This window comes from Microchirus variegatus (genome assembly GCF_963457635.1).
Source record: "Microchirus variegatus genome assembly, chromosome: 4".
In the NCBI taxonomy this organism is placed as follows: Eukaryota; Metazoa; Chordata; class Actinopteri; order Pleuronectiformes; family Soleidae; genus Microchirus; species Microchirus variegatus.
In genome coordinates, this window is record NC_139805.1 from 26,697,794 (window position 1) to 26,721,691 (window position 23,898).

The 23,898-nt window shown below is 39.3% G+C and overlaps 1 protein-coding gene across 1 annotated transcript; it reads right to left on the reverse strand.

The window, feature by feature from the left end:
* Positions 1–782: 782 nt before the first annotated feature.
* Positions 783–23,506, reverse strand: evi5b (ecotropic viral integration site 5b). Its single transcript, XM_083888576.1, has 17 exons — positions 23,290–23,506; positions 23,032–23,106; positions 22,782–22,907; positions 22,307–22,450; positions 21,603–21,692; positions 21,273–21,370; positions 19,743–19,803; positions 19,597–19,650; positions 18,129–18,161; positions 16,529–16,681; positions 14,987–15,118; positions 14,308–14,448; positions 14,071–14,229; positions 13,282–13,428; positions 12,201–12,296; positions 7,505–7,600; positions 783–5,031 (listed from the first exon to the last, which is right to left on the reverse strand). The coding sequence occupies exons 1-17, from the start codon at positions 23,440–23,442 to the stop codon at positions 4,726–4,728; spliced, it is 2,064 nt and encodes a 687-aa protein (XP_083744702.1). The 5' UTR covers positions 23,443–23,506; the 3' UTR covers positions 783–4,725.
* Positions 23,507–23,898: the final 392 nt, after the last annotated feature.

The following is a 23,898-nucleotide window of genomic DNA, read 5'->3' on the forward strand; positions in this document are numbered from 1 at the left end:
ACACAGTGGCTGCAAGTGTGTACTGCAGGCGTGAACCAAAACGTGAACAACAAAAAAGCCCTTACAGAATACAACCATTTCCTCTCTTTTAACCAGCATTACTCAAATAATAATTCAAATCGATAAGTATGAAAGAAGGTTACAACAGAGCGGCTTTTTAAGGAGAGCTTTAAACTTTGGCTACTGAAAGACGCAGACCACAGACGTGCAAAATGCTGATAATGAAAGACGTGTCGCAACAAACTGCATATGTTTTTTTATTTGACCAAAGTCTTTGCAATCAAAACAAATGGACATTCATGTAAGACTGTGGGATGGCACCCATTTTCAATCTTGGAAAGTCAATGAAAGGTTATGGAGAAGTCATTGAAAAGTCACGGAAAACTATTGCTAAAAAAAAGTGCGCGAACCCTGCAAAGAAACAGCCACAAAGCAACGACTCCCAAGTCATTTGTAAACTACATAGACAACAACGCAGTGTCAAGATGTCACCTACAGGGGGAGTCAAAACTCGTTTTCACTGTGGAGATGGTGAATTTGAATTGAAAAATAACAACATACATCGGCAGACATGAGAGTTTATGGTTGATGTGTGAAAAACACCAAATGACTCATCTCGTTCCACTGCAGCCTGTGATGTTTAACGCCTGTCGTCATGGTCACAAGACACGCTGCGAGGATCGATCTCTCGCCAGTCTATGAATTAAAAAAATGATAATAATATATATAAATAATATATATATTTTTTAAATAAAAACAAATTGTTAAATTTTTTTCTGCTTCTTCAAGGTGAATATTTTCTAGTTTCTCTCTCTCTTTGATCAGAAAACCAATCAAATCTTTGATTTGTTGACAAAATTAGACATTTTGAAAAAATGCATGTGCCTTTAGAACCATATTGTGATATTTAAAGACCACATCAATCGAGGGAAATTACCAACAGATTAACAGATTATGAAAGTAATTGCATGTCATTTGTTTCTTTCAGAATTTAAATACAGGGGTGTTGTTTTTACCAGATTTAAATTTAATTTTGATGCAACAGCTTCACTTTTAGGACTTTAACCATAACGGTTAACCCTAAAGCTTAACCTAACCACAATCCACAGCTCAACTTAACCAACTTTAACTCATGAAGAACAGGTTTTGGTCTCCATTAACAAATACAAGAACACACACGCACACAAAAATTGGTGGAAATTTGAATAAACAGTTACTTTCACTTCATCATATCTGCAATCACCTAAAAAAAAATCACTGCAACAAACTTCACCAGCAAAATGACAATGTATTATTAAATAATGTTAATAACACAAACCTGGTGAGTCTGAAGGAGTTTTTTTCCTGCATGTAATGATCAGAGGACGAGACCGACTTCTGAAAACCACGAGAAATCACTTCCTGAGTCAAATCTAAGCGGAGGATCTTCACAGAGGAAGGTGGTGCGATGTGCTGCTGCCCCTGAGGAGGCATCATCATCATCATCATCATCATCATCAGCACCATGACTGAAGACACAGCAGAGACACACAACACACATACACAGGCAGACAGACAGAGAGTTGTTAATCCAACCTTTTTATTATTAAATCATAGTTTTCCTCTCAGTCACTCAAACAAACACACAACAGTATTTTCCTACGAGTGTCCAGGATATGACCACAGCTCCATAGTGTTGTCGTGTGTGTGTGTGTGAATGCACCACAGACTCCAAAGTGCCACAGAAATGTTTCTCTCCCATTAAAAAGCAACACAATTCTGTGATTGTCCTCCACTCACGACAGGAGTACGTGTCCTTTTTTATTGTCAAACAGAGTGGAGCAGGCCTGTGGACGACGATGATGATAATGGTGGTGATGATGATGTTGGACCAGCCCTGATTCTTCCTCACCTTGTGTTTCATCTTTTCGACAGTAACCCATTTTTGTGATACACAAAACATTTGCAATGCGGTCATAAACCCCGCCAAGACAGGAAGTGAATCTGTCCACTTTACTTACGCGTTTATTGTTCACGTTAAAGGTGCAGTAAGCAGGATGTTTGTTTATGTAATTCCGCAATCCGAAGGTCTTTAGTGGTGGGGCTCCACCTGTGTTTGAAAGAAGGTATTGCACGTGTTGAATTAGTGACCTAGCTGCTGTTTGTCAGAGGTGGTACTCGTCTTTATGGAGTGTTCCGTTTGGCGTTGGAAGTCGGAATTCCAACTCAGAATCTCAGAGCAACCTCATCAACCCCCGACGTGAGATTCCAAGATGGCTGCCGCTACATACAAACACTGCTACTTTTACCGTCAATAGCGCTTCTGTTGTATTTGTCTTACAGTCAATCAGTTTTACACAAAGTACCGTTTGATTTTGACCCATTGACATGTCGCGACACTGTTTACGAGCATATTTGGAATGCTTTAAGTAGTGCCGTCAATCGTTAATGCGTTAACAGCACTTAACGGTGTTTAACGGCGTCAACGGACCGGAAAAAGAAGCGCATGACGTCATGTTTACGCGACTCCCGATTGTTAAAATGAGTCTGTAAAGTAATGCTAAACTTTAAAGACAGAGGCACACATACGCAGTACACGGGTACGCTGGTTATTTGTAGCGCTGCTCTTTTCGTTTAATCAACAGACCGCTCCGGTTCAACTGTAGGCACGCAAATGACGCTAAAAGGAGCTAACTGGTAAACGGTGCCTGGACTCCGGTGTCGCGGCACGTAAACACGATGTCATGTCACGCATCTTTTTCTGGTCAGTCGTCAGGGAAACGTGTCATGCACTAATGTTCATTAACCTATTGCACAGAACATTAGCTAAGGCTACGTTAGGTAACACTTTTGTCACCATCAATCAATAGACGGTGCAGACTGTGTAGAACTGCAGAAGACGCAGCTTTGTTCGTTTGACGCACTTTTTTACAGTCAAAATGACCAGAAACACAAACTTGAAATGTCATCATTAAAGTAAGGGTAGGCAGCACTAGCATAAAAAAACCTTTCATCATAATGTAAATCACGTGATCAGAGAGAGGAATCGACTTCTGCTCTGCACATACCAGCCCTAGAATCTAAAAAATATATATATCCAAAAACCAAGTCAATTGGACAATAAACTAGGCCTCCAACATTGGATTATTCCCTTAGTCGATTCATTTGTTGAGCGTTTTCCTTTTTAGTGATTATTTTGTCGATAAAATGAAAACAAGGCTATAAAATGTCCTCGTCCTCAACATTCGGATGCCTCTATTTACAAACCAAAAGGTGTTCAAGTATCTCAAAGATGACATTTAAGGAGATTGAGTGAGAAACTCCACTTCAAATGAACAAATGGAAAAAGCTGATATTATCAAAATTCAGATATCGATTATTTAACCGATGAAAGGATTAACTGCTGCAGATCTTCTATAAGACGTGTTAGTGTGGGCAGAGCTTTCCAGAGATGCCTCATGCTCCTCTCCAGGTGGGAGGAGCCTGTTCCTGCCTACTGCAACTTTAACCACGCCCCCTCCTTCCTCTCACACACACAGGAGTTTATCTTCATATCTAGCCTATACGTCCCTTTGTTTTGTGAAGTGTACAATATATATATTCTAAAAGGCAGATATGCAACAGATACGTCATTATATTCAAGTTCAAAAGGAATAATAATAATAATAATAAAAAAAAAAAACGACAACCAACAACCGTAATAACAAACATTTACATATCTACAAATATCCAGACGTCACATGGAGCTTGTGATACACCAGCCCCAGTGAGAAGGCATGCGGCGAGCGCTAAGGCCAAAAAGCATTACCCACAAGTCCACACTGGCCGACTCGAGTGGCTTTGACCAAACTTGTCAACGCGATACGATATATATATGATGTAAATTATATTTATAAATGTATTTATTTATATTTATATTTATGTACAGGAGGGGGGGGGCTGCACAACATCTGAGACCATCGCTGTACCTGAAGAGGAACTCACACACATTAACACACACTAGGGCTGTCACTTTTCCAGATACCTGTTAGAAATTTGGGGGGCAAACCTTAAAAACCCATTTGAGTTCAACATATACAGCCTATAAGCTCATCAGCCTGCCTGAAGTAAGCAGAGCAGTGGATGCTGTGAGCATAACGTGGTCTTTGAATCCATTTTGAATCAGAAAAAGACAGGAAACTAAAAAAGTAAGGACACACTCACCCATGTTTAGCTCCGCCCAAGTGATGAGGCATCAGAAACGAGCAGCGTGATGATGAACAAGAGTAGTAATAATAATAATAATAATAATAATGATGATGATAATAAATAACATTTTTGTGTGCCACATGGTGCTTTTGTGAAACATTTGTTCAAACTTGACTTCAAGGGAAAAAGTGACAGCCCTCACATACACACACTGTTTTTTTTGGATGTTCACTTTCTTTAAAAAAAATATAAAACCACATCAATGAAGTGTGTGTGTGTGTGCGTGTGTTATATTGCACCGTCTCTTTCTCTGCGTTGTACCAACATGGTGGTGGAGATGGGGGGGGGGGGTGGTCTTCCTCCTCTGGCCTGATTTGTTCCACATGATTTAATCCTCTGATAATCATCCACTGCCCTCATGAAGAAATCAAAAAAAGGAGGCAAAGAAAGAAAAACTACATTCACATGAGTGACTGATTCTCATGATAATGAAATGTTGCTGCGTTTTCCTTTTTTTTTCTTGTTTGTTTTTTGACCGTCGAGCACTTCCGGGCTGCGTCACACGGCTGTAGTCTTGTGGCTGCTGCTCTGAGGCAGAGAGAGCCGCAGCGCCTCGCTGTCCTCTTCCTCCTCCTCCTCTTCCTCTTCCTCCTCCTCCTCGTCACTATCCGTGTCCCTGAGGTTGGGACGCAGGCGGATGCGGCCGCCGCTCCTGTGCTGCGACGCCTGGAGGGCCGGCACCTTGGTGCCCTCTTCGTCGGACGACTGGTAAGACTCGTTGTCCCCCGCGTAGTGATTGACGATGTGGATGCCGTCAAAAGTGGGCTGACCGGACAGAGCCCTCTGCCCTTTTAAGCAGCAAATCTGTGGGAGAAAACAAGTCAGAAAATCGGTGATATTTCTGTTTTGTCAGAGTTTTTTTTGAAGTGTGGTGGCATGAGGTATGACCACAGTCAGCGCTGTGTCCAAGAAACAGTTTGAGAAACAGATGTTCTCTGACTGATGAGGAAAAACTGAAGAGGCTATGCTAATGAGTAAATCAGTGATTTTACATCACAGCACAAAGGAGTTTGTTTATACACTGCTGCCTCCACCAGTGAGATGTTATCAGAGGAGCATTTGAAATCCTTCATACGGATTTAAGTGACACAAACTTGACCAAACGTGGCAGCACCAGTGGCAGGTGGTCCTTGGTGTGGGAGAGACAGATTTTTACTGGGTGAGCATTTTGTTAATAACACAAACCTCCTGTTATTCCTTGTGCTCCCTACTGGTAGCCATGTTTTCAGTGAGAGCAAGCATCTCGATGCGAGCGCCTCATAAAACCACACTTTAAAAAACCTCAACTATGCTTTGGACAAATGGACACAGTGGCAGCAAATGAGCAACGAGAAAACTTAAGGGAATTATAAAATAAGAGATATAAATAATAAACATATTGGACGGTGGGAGGAGAAAACACACATGCACAACGGGAGAACAACTCCACTTCTCTACCGTACAGCTCTCTTTCAAATTGTTGAAATCTTATTTCATGTCACAGCAGTGTGAGTAGAGCTTTGATTTACTCGGCTTCGATCGTTTCCTTTTTCCTCTCTCTTTCCCTGTCACTCACAAACACGTGGACATCAGACACATCTGTACGTCAAACTCATTTAAACAAAGGGCGAGAGACGACACACGAGACACAGATTCAGGACAGCCGTACACGTGATCGATGTTCGTACCAGATCTAAAATGGGGCCAAACAGACACGGGTGAGGTGGACAGATGAGGTCAGCACCAGAACAACGTCAGGTGCACTTACTCACCTGATTTGACCTGCCGTACAGCGGACAGACATGTGGGAAGAGACGCATTCAAAGTCTGCATCAGAAAACACAGTCACAGGAACAACCCCACGTTTACCTGCGCCTTGCTACACTTCCTGTTGTCGTCACGCTGAAGGGAAAGTGTAATCTATTCAAGAGTGTGTCTGGCGGCAGCAGCAGTAAAAATTTCCAGTTGGTTTTATTCAAACTGTGATGAAGGAGGAGGAAGGCGGTGGGCCTTGTGAGGAAGTCAGACCTCAATTTCCAGTAGCATGATTCATAGCAGACCACCTTCTAGCCAAGATGACCACCAGGCAAAACCAAGAGAGGGGAAATGACTGTGTGTGTGTGTGTGGCTTTAGGTTGAAGTTGAACCACAATTCACACACACGATCTAGTTTAAAGACGCCACTGTTAAAACGAAATATTGTTCCTGTCAACAACTGATCTGAGAGAAGCAAACAAGAAGCTGCCGCTGAAGTTTTACACAGGTTATATTAAAGTATGTGTAAAGCAAATGAGTTACTCAGAAAATAGTGACTCAGAATATGTGGAGTAAAACCTGAAAACAGTTCTCCTCCACAAAGGTTTCAAATGACTGTTAAAAAATTTTGATTTTTGGACCAATTTCATGCATTTAATATACATTTTCACATTAATTTTCCAATTTTAGTAACTGTTTAAATGTAAGAGTTCAATTAATGTTGGCGTTTCACTGATTTATAGTCACAACTTTAATATTTACGCATCATTTTGACACAGTATCTGTTATGGGCTCGGTTTTTAACGTAGATTTGAAATTCACGTGGATAGGGGCATCCGTTTATTTTCTTTCTTACCCGAAAAACTTATAGTTTTATTTATTATGTTATTGACAACTTAAATTATAATTATTATACATTTTTTGATAATAGGACAATTTATTCCTGGATGACACGAACCATCCTGGTAAAACTATGAACTAACCGTCTGGTCATAGAATTAAGAGGACGTGTTTACATTATCGATTAGTTGAATGAATCGGTTACTACATTAGTTTTTAAAGCTTTTCATGAAACCACAGTCACTTCACTCTGTGACTGTGTGTGTCTAGAGCAAAAACAAGGTGACTTACAAACTTTCACCATTCATTTAGTCAGAAACATTGATTATCGAAAGGAAAACTGGGTCACCACATGACTCCTCACAAAAAGAACAAATTCAGCTACCTGTCTTTATGGTTCTAGAAATGGTTACGTACGCCAAAGGAGGTTATATTTTCATTGCATTTTGTACAAATGTCACACTGTGACAGCCATGTGACATCTGAGAGTATTCACACAAGGCTTGTAGAGTCACCTCCCCACAGGAAGTCTATGGGTGTAGTTTAACACTTCTACTAATCTGTTGGCTTCAAAGCAAAAATCATATCTGAGGGAATGGGGTGAATCTTCGAGAAACAACAAAAATCTGAATCTCTACCTGGGAAAAATAAAAACGTAAACCACACTTGTGATTAGAAATGGATGTAGTGACTCTTCTCTCACCTCATGATTGAGCTCCGCTATCTGGTCTTTGAGGTCACGGATGTACTGGCTCGAGTCGGTGTGGTTCAGCTGGCCTTGGACCTTCCCCTCTTCTTTCTGTTGGGAAAAGATTTGATTGTTTGTTTATTAAAAAGAAAGAGTGCACCACGTTATAACACCATTATAAAGCTTTTCTGGCTTTTTTCGCCTACACTCCTGCAACAAAATCCCTTGAGAAAATGAGTTATCAGTGATTTGACATGTCGGCACACAGGAGATGCGATCCACTGCCTTCATCAATAACTTCTAATTATGTTGTTTGAAATATTTTGTTTGTGTTTAACTCATCACATAAGGCAGCAGGAGATCAGCAGCTGAGGAAACTCTTTGTTATTAACTGGACAAACTGTGGCTCATGCTGGATACATAAATACTAAAACCACAGCACAGCAACCTGTGAGCAAAATGACAGCTGTCAAAAGGAAACAAGGCACTTGTGTCTCATTGCTGTTCGATTTCCTCCCTGGGGATGAGCGTCTTGGTTGTTAGCCCCCGACAGTTAAACAGCCCAAGTGATGTTTATTTTCCTCGGTGAAGAAGACATCTGCAGAAGTTGGAAACAACCAAACACACACACGCGCTCTGGTACAAACCTCAAATCACACCCTTGAATCTGCTACTAAGTTCGCACACGCTGGAGTTTAGACCACAGGCTGCAACAGGCAGGGGAGGGCTGTCAATGCACAGAGGTGACACCGAGTGCCGTGAACTACACTTGGGCTGTTTGATTCGTGTGGTTTTTGTGGATCCCAGTAGATTTGAACGCGATTATTCCAAGAACCTGTTGTTTTTGAGGTCGCGCCGCTCCGAAAAAACACTGCGCCGACGAGGGCCAGGCAGTTAATAACACTTCCTAACGCCTCAGCTGCGTGAATGAGCAGGTGTCAGACTGTAGCTATGGATGCCAAACGTCTCACACCCATACAACAATAATAATAATAATGTCTTCCTTGCAGCTTCCAGCAGCTTCACAGTCTCCTGAGTTTTGTTTAAGGCAAAACAGTCACACATTTACAACCATGTTGCTTTGTTTACTGTCATTTGGAAAAGATTGCATTTATCATGATAATAACCATTATCACCACATCTTAAAGAGGAATGGTGTTAGACTGCTTTTTGTACGCTCCAAGTGTCTTAACCTTCATCTTAAAGATGTGATCCGGTAGTCTTTTCAAACTAAAAATATGAGTTATGGAGGTCTACTTAAAAATCCATCAACCTCCCACTAAAGAGGCGACCACTCTAACCACTAGGAACTCTGGGTAGCAGTATTTGAGTTCACCCTCGGGCAGCCCATGGGTCAAAGGCTGGGGTACCTTTGAGCAAAGTACCCAATCCCCATTGCTCCTCAATTAATTGAACACTGTAAATTTGACCCCAGTCACAGGGGCCCACATGCAGTGTTCCATATCTTCCTTACTGAATGCCAGAGACAGTGATTTAAGCACTAGATATTCCGTCTCATGCATGCGTAGGTTGAGCACCTTATACCAAGAAACGGTATAATAACAACGGTGGAGCGGTGATTGGCTCATCTTCCACTGTCACCACTGAGGATCAGTTCCTTTTAATCTTCTCGCAGAGTAGTTGAATGCTCGCGGGGAGCTTCATTGCCAATATTTGTCAGAGCCGCAAATTCTCCCCCTCTGCAACAGGCTCGTGCTCATAAGTTACTAAGTTACGTAAGTTATGATCTTACCCTTCTTTTGGATTTAAATATCACTGATTTTGCCAGTATGTGACACACTGACACATTGAAATCAAAGCTCATAGGAGAAATGCCAACACAGAGCTTTAGAATTGTATCTGATAATGGATTTCTCGTCTATGCAAAGTCTTTTGTGGCAGTGAATGACGTGCATTTTACTCCGAATCTGTGGAGGATGTGTGAAACTCTGCTGCTTAGGCGTGAAATGATGATTATACCTTTACTATGATTGAACTTTGTGATTAATTTATCAGGAAGCTGCTGCTTCTTCTTCTTCTCAGTAAAGAGCAGATATGATTTTTGTTAAGTTTGGGGGGGGGGGGGTAAGCAGTCAGCATGCGTAACATGACAAATAAATCCACTTTGCATTACTCGGATGAACACAAGCATTGTGGAGTAAACGTGATAACGTCTTGTCCACGCTACAGCATTTAAGTCTCTGAGCATGTAGTGAAACCTCAAAATAAACCATGCATGTCACCTTTGGTAGAGTCTCTGCTTCTAAATGAGAAACCACTTCCTCTAAAACAGAGACCTGTGGCGTTAGCGGTGCCCCTTCACACAGTCATAAACCTCTGTGCACGTCTTAGGTTTACGCTGCCTTTTTCCAGATATAAAAGCTACTTAATCTTGCTAACACTTAGTACACAGCAGCAGAGTAGACCCTTAAATTAGCAGCTCTCTGTTCTGAATCAAAACTAAATCGAAAATCAAATCGTGAGATTCTGACAGATTCTCACCTCTGACAGTTACCCTCTCAAAAACACTTTGTTAATCACACTCAAATAAGATACATTAATAAACAAATAAATAAAACAACCTGCTGAGAGTATGACCGTTACAGGTGATGTTTCCCGGTTTTAAAAACTGGTCTATGCTTAAGTCTCTTTATGGAAAACTAGGGCTGCAACAATTAATCGATTAAAATCGATTATTAAAATAGTTGGCAACTCATTTAATAATCGATTAGTTAGGTCTACGTTATTACATGTGCAAGCCGTGGCCATTAAACTGGATGCTGACCGCCGTAAAAGAAGAAGAAGAAGAAGAAGAGAACCAATGCTTCGCCTTGTGTAGCTCACGTGACATGATGGTCAAAGTATGGGAGAACTTTACATGAACGCCTTCAAAGAACGGCGTTAGGTGCAAAACGTGCACAGCTGCTCTCGCATTGGCACGACATCGCAACATCGCTGCATGAGCACCTGAAGAGGAAGCATGTTGGAGCCATGGGTGAAACAAAAGTCAAGTGCATTTTTAACCAATCCACTCAGCGTTAGAGTCATTACACAGATAGTGAGGTGTATGAGGGCAGCAGTGGTGAAGTGTTAATGCATGTTTTCTCGCTCTCTATATCAATTCGAAAACAAAACCTCAGACCACACGTTTAGATTGTGTTTCGGTGTGGAGGGGGAAGAGGAGGCTCTCTGTAGGTGTCATGCTTATTTATAAATAGTCTGGGCCTCCAGCTCAGATGATGGATAAACACCTGACACTCAGGAGGATATTTACATTTACACTTCAAAGAGCTTCCGTTTTCCACCGCCTGAAGACCAAAGTGGACAAAAGTTCAAGAAAGTGACGTCAAAAAATGTATCTTAATTCGCACGTGGTACGCAAGTACTACACGAGTACTTAATAATTACTACCATATCATCACATAAGTTAGATAGATAATAATTGATTATCATGACATGAATACTCAGTTATTACTACTTAATATTACAAAAGTACTCTCAGTAGTCAATGCTATTATTACATTAGTACTTGGGTAATAAATGAAGTGTCAGTGTCCCAAACAATGGACAGTGACAGACATTTGATCATAACACTGCATGTTATGCACACATGCAGTAAAATCATACTGTTTGGGAACACTGCAATAGTAGTGAGTTTGTGAACTTGTGTTTTCAAATGAAAGTTAATCACATGAAGAAGGCTGTAAAATAACCTACGACAACATCACATCACATCACAACATCCTCAGTTCTGATGCACATTGACCATCAAATTAAGCCAAACAGCAGAAGTCAGAGATTGTTCACCACTGAGCAGAGGTGGTGATGAGTCAATAACCTTCCCTCTAATTTGAAAACAAAGTCCTGGAAAGTATTAATTCTCTCCGAGTATATATGTGGGCAAAACACTGACAGACAGGAATATTAATAACAAAATAAAAAGTCCCTTTATCAGTTTGATGAACACACAAAATGTATAGACCTAAAGCGAATCAGAATTGTTTTCAGGAAAGTTGATTTGATCTGTTATCACCTGCTACTACTGTTGAAGGTTGGTGCTGCTGTCTTTGTTATGGTCATCTTCTGTTGTGTGTGACGTTACATTTGTTTGGGGGTAAACACTGGTTCCTTCACTCCTGCTAGTTGAGATTTGCCCCTACATGCAGTTTATTTTCTGTCAATAGTTCATGACTAAAAAAAAAGTGTTCATTTAACATCTATCTATGAACACAAACAGAGAAAAATGTATTTCACAGTGCTAAATCTATTCTTATTGTGATTTAAAGTTGGAGAACGTGTGTGTTTTCAGTGGCGTTTGTTAAAAAGATCAACACTCGCCCACCTCGAGTACAGCTTTTCTACCCAACACGGTTTCTAATGAACGCGTTAAGGTTTGCGTCAGAAATAAAATACTCGGCTAATCATAATCGTACAGACAGTGTGGGTGTAGATTGACTGGATCTGATCAACAGAGGTGTCTCCACGGTGATGAGAGCAAACAACACATCAACATGTTCTATATGAAGCCCTGAGACTAGATCACACGTAGAAATGTGTCAATGTACATCGATAACAATAAGAACACACAGAAGATGACTGAGTGTTTATCCTAAAAGGACAATTAACTGAAAATGAACATACTTTGCCGCTATACACACACTCGAGAACGCAGAATCAGTGACGTGATGTTGAGAGAGTGTGGGGACTTTACCTCGATCTCAAGCTCAGAGATCTGTTGTTGGAGTTCAGCCATAGCAGCAATGTTGTCAGCTTCCCTCAGCCTCACAGCCATCACCTCCTCTTTACTCTGCAGATGAAAAAAAAAGGTTAACAGGTAAACCACAAAAAAAAAAAAAAAAAAACTTTCAAGTAAAAGCAAAGGTGACATTATTTCGACAGCAGCTCTCCACGGGCCCAAAGAACAGATGCAAACATTTATATTACTATTATTTCAGACATATCGATATATTTTCATACAACAATATCATTATACAGATGTTGTTTATGCTGTATTCAAATCATATACTTGAAGCCACAGCCAGTTCTTCTCTCTGTGGTTCTCACTCATCTTCACCCTGTCCCGCCTTTCCTGCTTTCTTCTCAAGTCTGAACAGTGAGAACAAACAACCCTGTCCCTACTCCGCCAAGTCGCAGCTGAGGAACTGGTTCATAAAACAAAAACGGCTCAAAAATCACTGTGGAACTATCTGACACTAAATGTGTTTAGTGTCAGATTCCCTGCTCCGGGTTCACTCTCACTCATGTTGTACATATGTGCTGCTCTCATTGAGCACCTTTAGTATCATATCTACATTTTGTTAATTTCTGGTAGCATGACCATTCGTGATCATTTGTGGTCAAACCTTACATTTTACAATTTGGGACACCGAGCACAGTATTTTTTATTTCATCATTCAGTGTAAGGGTCTGGTCTTAAACTGGTAAAATATGTTAAAAATCCTGTTTTTGCTTTGTTTTCCACTTACGTCAAGGTGGGTCTTACTTTTCTGATGTTTCTAAGGTGATAAAATGTTTGTTTATTTTCTATTTTCGGATGCGTGTGGAGCTTGCACGGGGGAGTTTCCTAAAAGATGAGAAGTGTTAACACACACACAAACACTATCATAGTCTTGGCTGATGAGGCTACACGGAGGTCAAAACTGCTTTGATACGTCTATACAGCTGCATCTGATTCAGAGAGAACATGTAACCAATTGAAAAACACTCTTTCGTAGTCGTGGTTTGCCCCAGCATTGCAGAACAGTATCACACTTATAGATACAAATACCGACCTTGCATTCAATCTCAGCCTGTCTCCTCTTGATCTCTTTCAGCTGTACGTGCAGATCTCGATTTTGCGTCGTCAGCGTTTTCACGCGGTCTTCTTGACCGCGACTCTCCTGCTCCGCCCGCCGCAGCTGGTTGCTGTGAATCTGGTTCTGTGAGCAGAAATATCATTGATTTACAACTGTTTTTTACTAGCACATGTCATGTTTTTAGTTTTCAGATACAGCACATTGGTGATGCTGAACTGAGTTACAGGGAAGGTGAAGGCTGCCACCCAGAGGCGATTTGTGACAGTGCAGGTAAAGAATTCACTCCTTTGCAGCATTTTTACTAGTAGACATGCTCTGATGCTTCACATAAATAGGTGAAGCCTGAAAATAATCATGGAAAAAGATTTTCTTTCCAAAGATTATTATGTGTGCACTAATATATTGAAGTGGATAACATGATGGCAATCTTAAACCGATTAGGTACGATAAAGGAAAATAGGAACATAGACAGATTGCCTAGAATGCAACTCCCACTTGATTGTTTTTGTATATTTTTTCTGTATGTTGGTTTTACACATGTATAAAAGGAAAAACTTTCAATAAAATCTCAAGTGACAAAAAATTATTAATAGATGAAACCAGACTTGACTTATGCCTTCGATTGATAATTGTCATTGCCACCATTTTGACCCTGCATGTATGAGACCTTTGACCTTCTTTCAAGACTGCACTTACATTGTATGTTTTGTTATTGGTTCATGTCAAAAAATGAAGAATAAAAAATAGACTGATGTGAAGTCTGACCTGCGTTTCCAGCTCCAGGCTCCTCTGCCGTGTTTCTCGGAGCTCCGCCTGAGCCTCGGCCTCACGCAGCCTCACACTCATCAGCTCGTCTTGTAGCTCACTCAACGTGTTCTTCTTTGGTGTATCCTTCCAGCGGCCGGCAGTGCGTGCCAAGTGACGCTAAGGAGAGATATCTAGATTCAGTCCAGCTTTCTCTCGCACAGATATGAACAGCTGTTGTGACGTGTCGGCGCTCACCTGCCAGTGGTCCTCCAGGTCTCTGACCTGCTGCCTCAGCTCCTTCAGACCAGTCACTGCCTCCGCTTCCCGCAGCTTCACCCCGATCAGCTCCTCTTGTAGCCGTGCAACGTTGGTGTCGTCTGGCAGAGATGTGTTTCTCTATGGTAAGAATACATGAAAGGTATGTTTAAAGGCAACCCCACACATTCAACATCACAAATGTACAGAGTAAAGCAGCCTGGCAGTGTTGAAGTAACAGTAAAAGAGTCAAACGAACACCTATTCAGATTAGGAGTAGACACAACTGGTGTTAATTAGCATCATTGTGCATTTTTAAGTTATTACACAGAATTTCCTGACCCTTTTGTAGTGGGTACCCACATATAACCTAAACTAGACCACTGGTGTTATGGGATTAAGTTCGAGTTAGGGCTTAGAGACGATGATAATGTTAAAAAGTAGCTAGCTAGCTTGCATTTCAACCATGTTTACACATCCTGGGGCTGTCACTGCAAATGGAAAACACACATCTACTCCAACTATGGACATTAAAACCTCAGGACAATGATTCTGAAGTGCCACTTTCTTATAACATGCACATCTAACACACCAAAACGGACAAAGACACACAACTAAGCCATGACGTGTATTGTATAGCTAACCAAACAAATATATTTTCAGCCTAAGACAAACTCACCTTTTCCATGTCCAAGATCTTGTCTTGCATTTCTTTGAGTGCACACTGGGATTCTGCCTCCTTCAGTCGGGCCTGCACCATCTCCCGCTCCAGCTGCAGGACAGACTCCTCAGAATACCGAGGGGCTCCTTTCTATAACCAGCAGGAAGAGGTCAGTGAGCAGAAACATCATACACGGACACCTGTGTTTACACAATGTAGGGGTTTAAAAGGGATAGTTCAGTTTTTTTTCTAAAGTAAGGCTGTATGTGGTATTGACACAGTGACTATGTGTTACTTACTGTAAAACACAGCAGAGAAACAAGGAAAAACTGATTTAAAATATTTGACAAAAGGCTAACCAAATAAAGTTTGAACCAGTTTAACTCTACAACATCTTACTAAAATGTTCACTCATTTATCTTACCTTCTTAACTATACGATTACTTGAGCAAAGAGTTTCTAAAAAATGACCAACAAATTGTATAAACAAGTAAAGTACATCATGTTATATTTTCTTCTGGTAGAAACACACCTTACACCTCAATCACTGTGTCTTACACATCAAGAATTCATGATTGCTCGTTGTAAAATATGACAGCAAATGATGTAAAACATGATAATGGCTGCATATTATATTCCGACATCCAACCATCAATAATTGACATAATTAAGGACATGAAATGTGTTATGTACACCGGTGTAAAAAGCACCTGTGAGAGAACTGCTTACTAATTCATTCACCCATGACTGCGCATGGTGGCTGAAGTGTCGAGTACTCCATGTCCTTAAAAGTAACTCATGCATACCAAAACAGATCCAAAGCCACCTCGGCTCAGATTATGTCGCTGGACAATATGTGCCACGAGGGCAGAGGGGACACATCCAGATTCGAGTGACAACACATTCCCAGTTGTAGCAGACCACCATGATTGCCAAACCCGGAACAAACCACCCGATACTGAAAGCTATTTATAACTTTATGGTTGATAAAGCATGTTCAATGTCTTTCTCCATCCGTCGATGCAAGAGATCACTGTGAACGGCTGCTTAGCTCCAGCCAATCAGATGACAAGAAGAGACAGGGAATTTTTTTTATCTCCATCCATACGTTCCTTTCTCCTTTAGTCAAGACATAGTGAGGCCTTTTAGGTTTGCGAAAGTTCAGCATTTCCAACCCATAGCTGCAGCTCATGGGTTCAAGTATCTCTGATGCTGGCATCCCATGTGTTGAAGTGTTATGAGAATAATCTGGCTGAAATATTATCCGTATGCATTTAAATTTAACACGTTTCCTTTATCTTTTATGAGATCTCAGGGCTATTTTTATAACATTATACAATACATTTTTTACATGTAGCCCCAGAATATAGTATGTGCCTGACCATTGGGGCAGGGGTGTCCCAAGTCTAAAAGGGTCAGTCTGAGTCTTCAGCTCTGTACATTGTCACAGTTGCTGTCACAAACCAGGTTTAAAAAAAAACAAACAAAAAAAAACACGGTCACTAATTCAATTCTCCACTGCAACAACCTGCCACGTGGGGACTCCAAGGCCCTCCTTACCACTTGTGGCTGCTGCTGCTGCTGAAGCTGCCTGATGGTTTTCTTGGCCTGCTCCAGCTGAGCGCTGGCTTCGTCGCTCTGCTGTTTGACTGTGGCCAGCTCCCGCTTGACCAGGTAGTTCTCCTCTGCCTCCTGAGCTCGAGTCACTTGTCCCTTTGGACATAACCAACAAACGGCGGTAGTGGTGGGGGTTGGGCAAGACAGGAAGTGAAAGGAGAGGGAGGAATAAGCGGGCAGATCAGAAAAGAAGACAAAGAAGACGAGGGATTGGTTTTTTTTGTAGGCCATGCTTGTGTGTTTTTTTAATCTTGTGATGTGTGATTTACATTTTAATATCTAAGCTTTAATTCAGTGTGATTCATAAATCTGTCTTTCTCATGCACATTTTACCTCCACCAAGGATGTTACGTTTTTTTTTTATTATTATTTCTGTTTGCTTTTAGTATTAATAGCACAATCAATGGGTTTCTTTAACTTTTATTCACATCTCCTTTGGCAATATTGTACAGCACAAAATGATGTCAGTGAAGAGATAAATGGGCAGGTGGAGCCTAAGAAGATCATGTTCATGTTTGGAGATCTGATAAAGTAATGGATCCAGGATTGTCTCATTTTACTTTGCTCGTCATATCGATACAGAGTGTAGCCTTGGCAGAGGTAAGCATTCTCCCTCACTCTAGTGTAAGATCATTATAAGTTTTTTTATAATCTTGTTTAGTTCTTAAAGCTGGGGTAAGCAAGATTTCTGTCCCATGGTGGACATGACTTTGACCAATCACAGTGCCAGTGCCAACAACTGTCAAAGCTGCAAAGCAAACGCAAACTAAGACAGAAAAGAAACTTAAGCTATGTTCCATTCTTTTTCTTTAACATATCCACCCATGGATGCAAATTTTAAGTGAAACAATTGAGACAGGCGTGCAATTAGCCACAAAGCTAGCAGTTTATATGGAGGCAGCCATCTTGGATTCCTGTGATGGAGTTGGTGAGATTGCTCCAAAATTTTGAGTTGGAAATTTCCGACTAGAAATAGAACGCATCAATATAGTCCAGTGTGTACTCAGCTCATCCCTTTCCCAGGTGTGTCAGGGAAGTACGGTGGCCTTTACATACCTTAAAATATGTTCTTGTTTGTTTGCATAATGAGCTTCAGCTTCAAAATGCAGAACATGCTTCATTCAGGCTGCTGTAGAAACCAAATTATGTTTATTTATAAAGCAATTACTTACTTGTAGGTTGTATATTTAATTTCTGTTTACAAAAGTCACACACTGAACCTTTGTGGAGTGTTGGAAAATGAAGGCAATGTGTCAATATTGGCAGAGACTTTGATAGAGGGTTACATTGCCTCAGGTCCTCTGTCGCGTGTTGTGAAGCTCTAAAAAAATTATATTTAATGACCTGGAGAAAGGACTCAACAATCGACTGTTTTTCTAGTGATCCTGCCTACCCCAGCTTTAGTTCCAAAAATCTAAATAACAATAATGACTGTGTTGGATTCTGTATTATTTCCATGTTTTCAATTATCATGCACAGTTAAGAGAGATCAAAAGAAGGTGCAACAGAAATAAAACAGGAAAAGATAAGATGTGGAAAATACCTGGATCAATCTATCTGCCAAGGAAGCGCTTTCCTACAAAACAGAAACATCAACAAGAGACAGCAGACACACACACACACACACAATCCAGAGGACAGTTAAAAGCACACACAAGAACAACTGATTGTTTCTCAAGAAGAAAAAGCAATGTTCATTTTCCCTCTTGAAATATTTGTTCACATGCTACAGCGTGTTTTTGCATTCAGGGGTGGAAAAGGAACATTGCATGCAGGTGTCGTGAAAAAAAAAGGTGCAAATGAGCTGTGACAAAGTGAAGAAATGAGCAGTGCTGACAGGATTCAGACAGGAAACAGTGCAGGACAGTTCTAGTTTAAAGATGAGAGTGAAATGTGATGTAGAAGGCAGGACATGTTGGGCTTTGACGTGTGTGTTTCTTTTCCAGTCTCAGGTCGTGAAGACTTAAACGGTTCAGGGAGTTTAGCGACAGAGTGGCACCAGAGAGCAACAGCCATGAGCCGGTGTTCTTAAACGGACTTGGGAACGGCGAGCGGCAGCCAGAAACCCTCGCTCTCCACAGCAGAACCTCATGCACGGCGCCTTCAGCTGACAGCAGCAGTCGTGCCCATTCACAAAGACGCAGAAATGTGCACAATGATACACACGGTACAAGTTGGCATGCAAGTAGGGCTGGGCGATATCGTTCAATCACGATATCAAAACATAAATGTCAAGCTTAAAGTTACGGCTATCGGGATATATACGGTTTTGAGATATTTGTGCCTATAAAAGGAGAGTAACAATACACTATAAATATTCTCATGCTACATGTGTAAAATACAGTTCATAAATTATTTCTTTGGCTTTTTAATGTTAAATCAAGGATATTTATTAATGTGGGTTAGAAACAATTAAATTCTGCAATAACAAAATATGATTAGTCTTAAGTGCCATTTAATCAATACATATACATATGTATATATAATACTGAATTTATAATGTTTGGTGTATTTCACAAATCCATCCAATATAATACATATGAAGATTATCGATGCTAAAACAGGAAAAGTCATCACAGATATGATGATATCCAAACTCTAAAACACTATTTAATTCATGTCACAGTATATAATATCGATATATAGCCCAGCCCTTGCATGCAGTGCTTTGTATCGTTTCCATTTTCATTTTCCACACAGGCTTTTGTTAGGAGTCGCTGCTGCAGTTAGTTTCACTACATGAAGTTATTTTCGGGCCACAGGCGTGGAAAATCATGACAACACTACGACAACTCGAAGCTCAAAACAAGAGGTGTGTTTTTTTTTCCGATCAGCTACATTCCAGAGCAGTCGACAATGGCTGCACATGTAAATGAGCAACTTTCAAACTGACACAGCCCAGTTAGTTGAAAGACGGTACTGAATGTGCATTCACAGCTGGATGGGTTAATGTAAATGATGCCATGAACGGGGAGCAGAATGAGATGAGTTTGTCTGTGGCAAACACTCACTTTCTCCAGTGTGTCTATCCTCTGCTTCAGGAGTCTGTTCTCTGTCCGCAGCCTCTGCACGAAGAGCAATTACACACAAAAAGTCAATTAAAACAAAAACAACACCGACATTTCACACTTCACATAATTCAAATATCTTCACCCACCTTTATCTCCACCTGCTCCTCCATCTCTTTAGTTTTGAATGTAGTGTAATCTTTCTCTAATCTGAGAAGAAAAGTCAAAAATCCTTAGCAAGAGAAATCAGTGCCATAATAATTAGAATATTAAAGACATTTGTAAGGCTGCAGGGATAAAATTCAAGACTGTATTAATCCTCATCTAATTTCATCATCATATCTAAATGATAATATTTTCTGGTTTATTTGCTCCATAGAAAAAAAGAAATCATTAAGACTACATTTTGGTTTGTGGACAAAACAAGACGATCATTATTTTAAGGTTTGAAAAATACTGGTCAACATTATCTGACATTTTCTGGACTCGATTTGATTAATCAGGAATAATTGCAGCCCAAGATATTTGTAATCATATTAATAATAATTATATCAATAATAATGATAATATAATGGTGTTTAATACTAGGGTGATAAAGTATGAATATCTCAACACGTAAAGTTTTCAATTATACCGACTTTGGCTAAAATAAAGTCAGGAAAAAAGGATTTCCTTGTGTTAGCTGCCTAATTATAGGTAATTATGCATGATAAATATTATGGTATGCATTATAAGGTAATAAATTCAGTACATAGACTGTATCAGTCTGGGGCTATTTGTGACAATAAACTAAAAAAATAGAATAGAAACAAACATGCTAAAATCCTAATTTGTTATCCCCCAAAAAAACATTATAAAATTGGAATTAATACTCCTTAATACTTCAGAAAGTAAAGTAATGTACATTTCCCAGGCTGTATGTAAAAATGTATTATATATATATATATATATATATATATATATATATATATATATATATATATATATATATATATATATACATATATATATATACATATATATATATATACATATATATATATATATATATACACATATATATATATATATATACACATATATATATATACATATATATATATATATACACATATATATATATATATACATATATATATATATATATATATATATATATATATATATACACATATATATATATATACATATATATATATATATACACATATATATATATATACATATATATATATATATATATATATATATATACATATATATATATATATACATATATATATATATATACATATATATACATATATATACATACATATATATATACATATATATATATATATACATATATATATATATATACATATATATACATATATATATATATATACATATATATATATATATACATATATATATATATATACATATATATATATATATATACATATATATATATACATATATATATATACATACATATATATATATATATATACATATATATATATACATATATATATATACATATATATATATACATATATATATATATACATATATATATATATACATATATATATATATACACATATATATATATATATATATATATGTATATATATATATATAATATATATATATTATATTTAGAGAAATTATATGACAGTGGCTCTTACTTTTTCATCTTCTTGGCATTGTATTTGACCTGATAAGCAGCCTGGATAACCTTATCCGGGCCACTGTCCAGCTGGTGTGGGATGACTCTCTGAAAGTGCTAGAGTAAAGTAAGAAAACATAGACAAAGTAAGCATTTGCACACACACACAACCATACACACACCGACACACCTGCTTCTTCAAAGAGCCAAGACGCATGTATCAATTAACTGGGTGTGGTGGAGGTTTCTCCCTGGAGGGTGCTGTACATTTTGAGCTGCTCGATTGAATGATGAGTGGTGTGGTTGGAGGTTACAATGACAGTGATGTATAAATATGTACAGTATATACCTGTAACATTCCCTCCATGTCGAGCTGGATGAGTTCAGTCTGGTTCATCTGGAGAATTGCCAATCCCACACGGAAAACTATCTCCAAACCCTGAGGGGACAGGTGAACATAGAGAGTCACTGCTGTGAAAAAGATTCTCTATCATTTCAAGAACAATTAGTGACAGCAGAAGTTCAGGGAAAACGTGGTCTCAATGGAGAGATGCCAACTATTCACAGTAATGAGAGTGAGTGTTTGTTTTCTCCAGCAGGTGGTGCTAATGTAACGCATTTAATTACTTCTGCCCACAAGGTTAAGTTTTCACCAGCATCTGTTCGCATGAACATAAATAATGCATACTACATATTACACTAAAACAGTTTTTTCTCATTTCAAAACGTCCCCAGGAACTGCATGACTGTTGGGACCCTGGAGAAAAGAGTTAAGTTATAAAATGGTAAATGGTCTGTATTTATATAGAGCTTTTCTAGTCTTGATGACCACTCGTACATTATCTGCATTAAGTGTCTGGCCCAAGGACACATGGCCATGTAGACTAGCAGAGAATGACCTTCAAGCTGAAAAATGGTTCACTCCACCACTGAACTACTGTCACCCCAGGTTCAGCTGCTTTAATTAATGATCATTTAATGTTTAAACAGACTGATAAGAACACAAAGGTCATATTTCAGAGCACGATATCGCTGCAGTTCCTTTTAACTGACCTCACACATGAAGATATCAAAGATTCTGGTGGCGACAGGCAGAGGGAAGGACGTGAGGAAGATGGTGAGGAACCAAGAGGAGGCGTACATCGAGGTGTGAAAGCTCTGAGCCTGGAAATGTATATGGAGATCCGGTAGTTGCTCCTGCAAGGGGAAAAACATCCACACAAAAATGTTTGAATTCAGTGCTTCCACAGATGAAAATGAATGAATTTTCCACATTATTATTTATCTCAATGCTATTTTGATTTTTACTTAATTGTTTTTCATTCTTTTTATCTCTTTTACATTTCTTAGGATTTCGCTGTGTGTTGTTTTCAAATGTTCCTTTACAGGACCTTGAACTTGCCTCTACGTATGAAAAGTTCTCTATAAATAAAACCGCTCAGCCTCACATCTTGTGGCTGTAGCAACAGATTTGGCAGTATCAAAATACTTCCTATCGACCTCTGACTTCAGAGTGTGAGGTGTCTACCTGGATCATGCTCTCAAACTGGTACATGCAGAGTCCCAGCTCAGCCATGCTGGGCTTGAAGAGTTCTCGTAATCTGTAGTCTTGCATCAACTTCACAAACACACAGAAAGCCTCTTCCTCTGGCATCTAGGGAAAATAAACAACAGTTGGAATATATCAAACCTGGAAATCTTAAGCTGAACATCTCAAAACATTTGTAGGAAGCCGAGAAATCAGTCTGTTTGTGTATGTGGTGAAGGTGGATTATTACCTGCATTAGTAGCAGCCCGACAATGAATGCACTTCCTTGACAATAGCCGACTTCACGGTCTACCAGAGAATAAGCCTGAGAAGTAAACACAGGTAGGTTTCAACAAAAGTCCAATATAGAACAGTTATTATACACTATATTTAAGCAACTCAGTAACTAAGTAACTGTCCATTTAATGCACAACACCTCTGTGTGCATGTGTTGTTATCAATTTATCTAGACACAGTTTTGTTCCTCAGACACAAAATGGAGACTCACCTTCATGACGTTGAAGAGAACTTCCTGGCCCAGGCTGTCTTTCTCTTTGAAGAAGTCGTGTTCGGGATAAGTGCGGGCGATGTCTCTGCGGATCAGCTTCTCGCAGGGCGAGGTCATCTTCAGGAGTTCCGAGTACTGATCTTTGATGGGCATGTTCTGGGCGTTACACAGCAGCTGCCACACTATTGCCCGAAAGTGGTGAGGAATCCCTTTTCTGACAAGATCCTAGATGGGGGAAAAAGGAAGTTAATTGATGAAATTGATACTAAACTGAATTATGAAGACATTAATGATGAATATACAGGGACATTTCAGGGTTAATTTTGGAATGTGAGCCTTCAGAGTAAACATATGACACTTCAACTATTCAACATACGGTATATGCATATGACTATGGTAGTAGGATAGTTATCTTTAAAGATAGCGGACTAAAAGGGATTTCAAAAACATTTTCATAGGCAAATACCATCAGATCTGCATCCTGATCTTTTGAAGTGTATCGTCACTGTATTATTATAGAAGTAAATTCAATAAAATGCTGCTTAATCTGACTTGTGAAATGTGCACATATTACTATAAATAATTGAGGGGTTGCGCTAGGACTTAAGG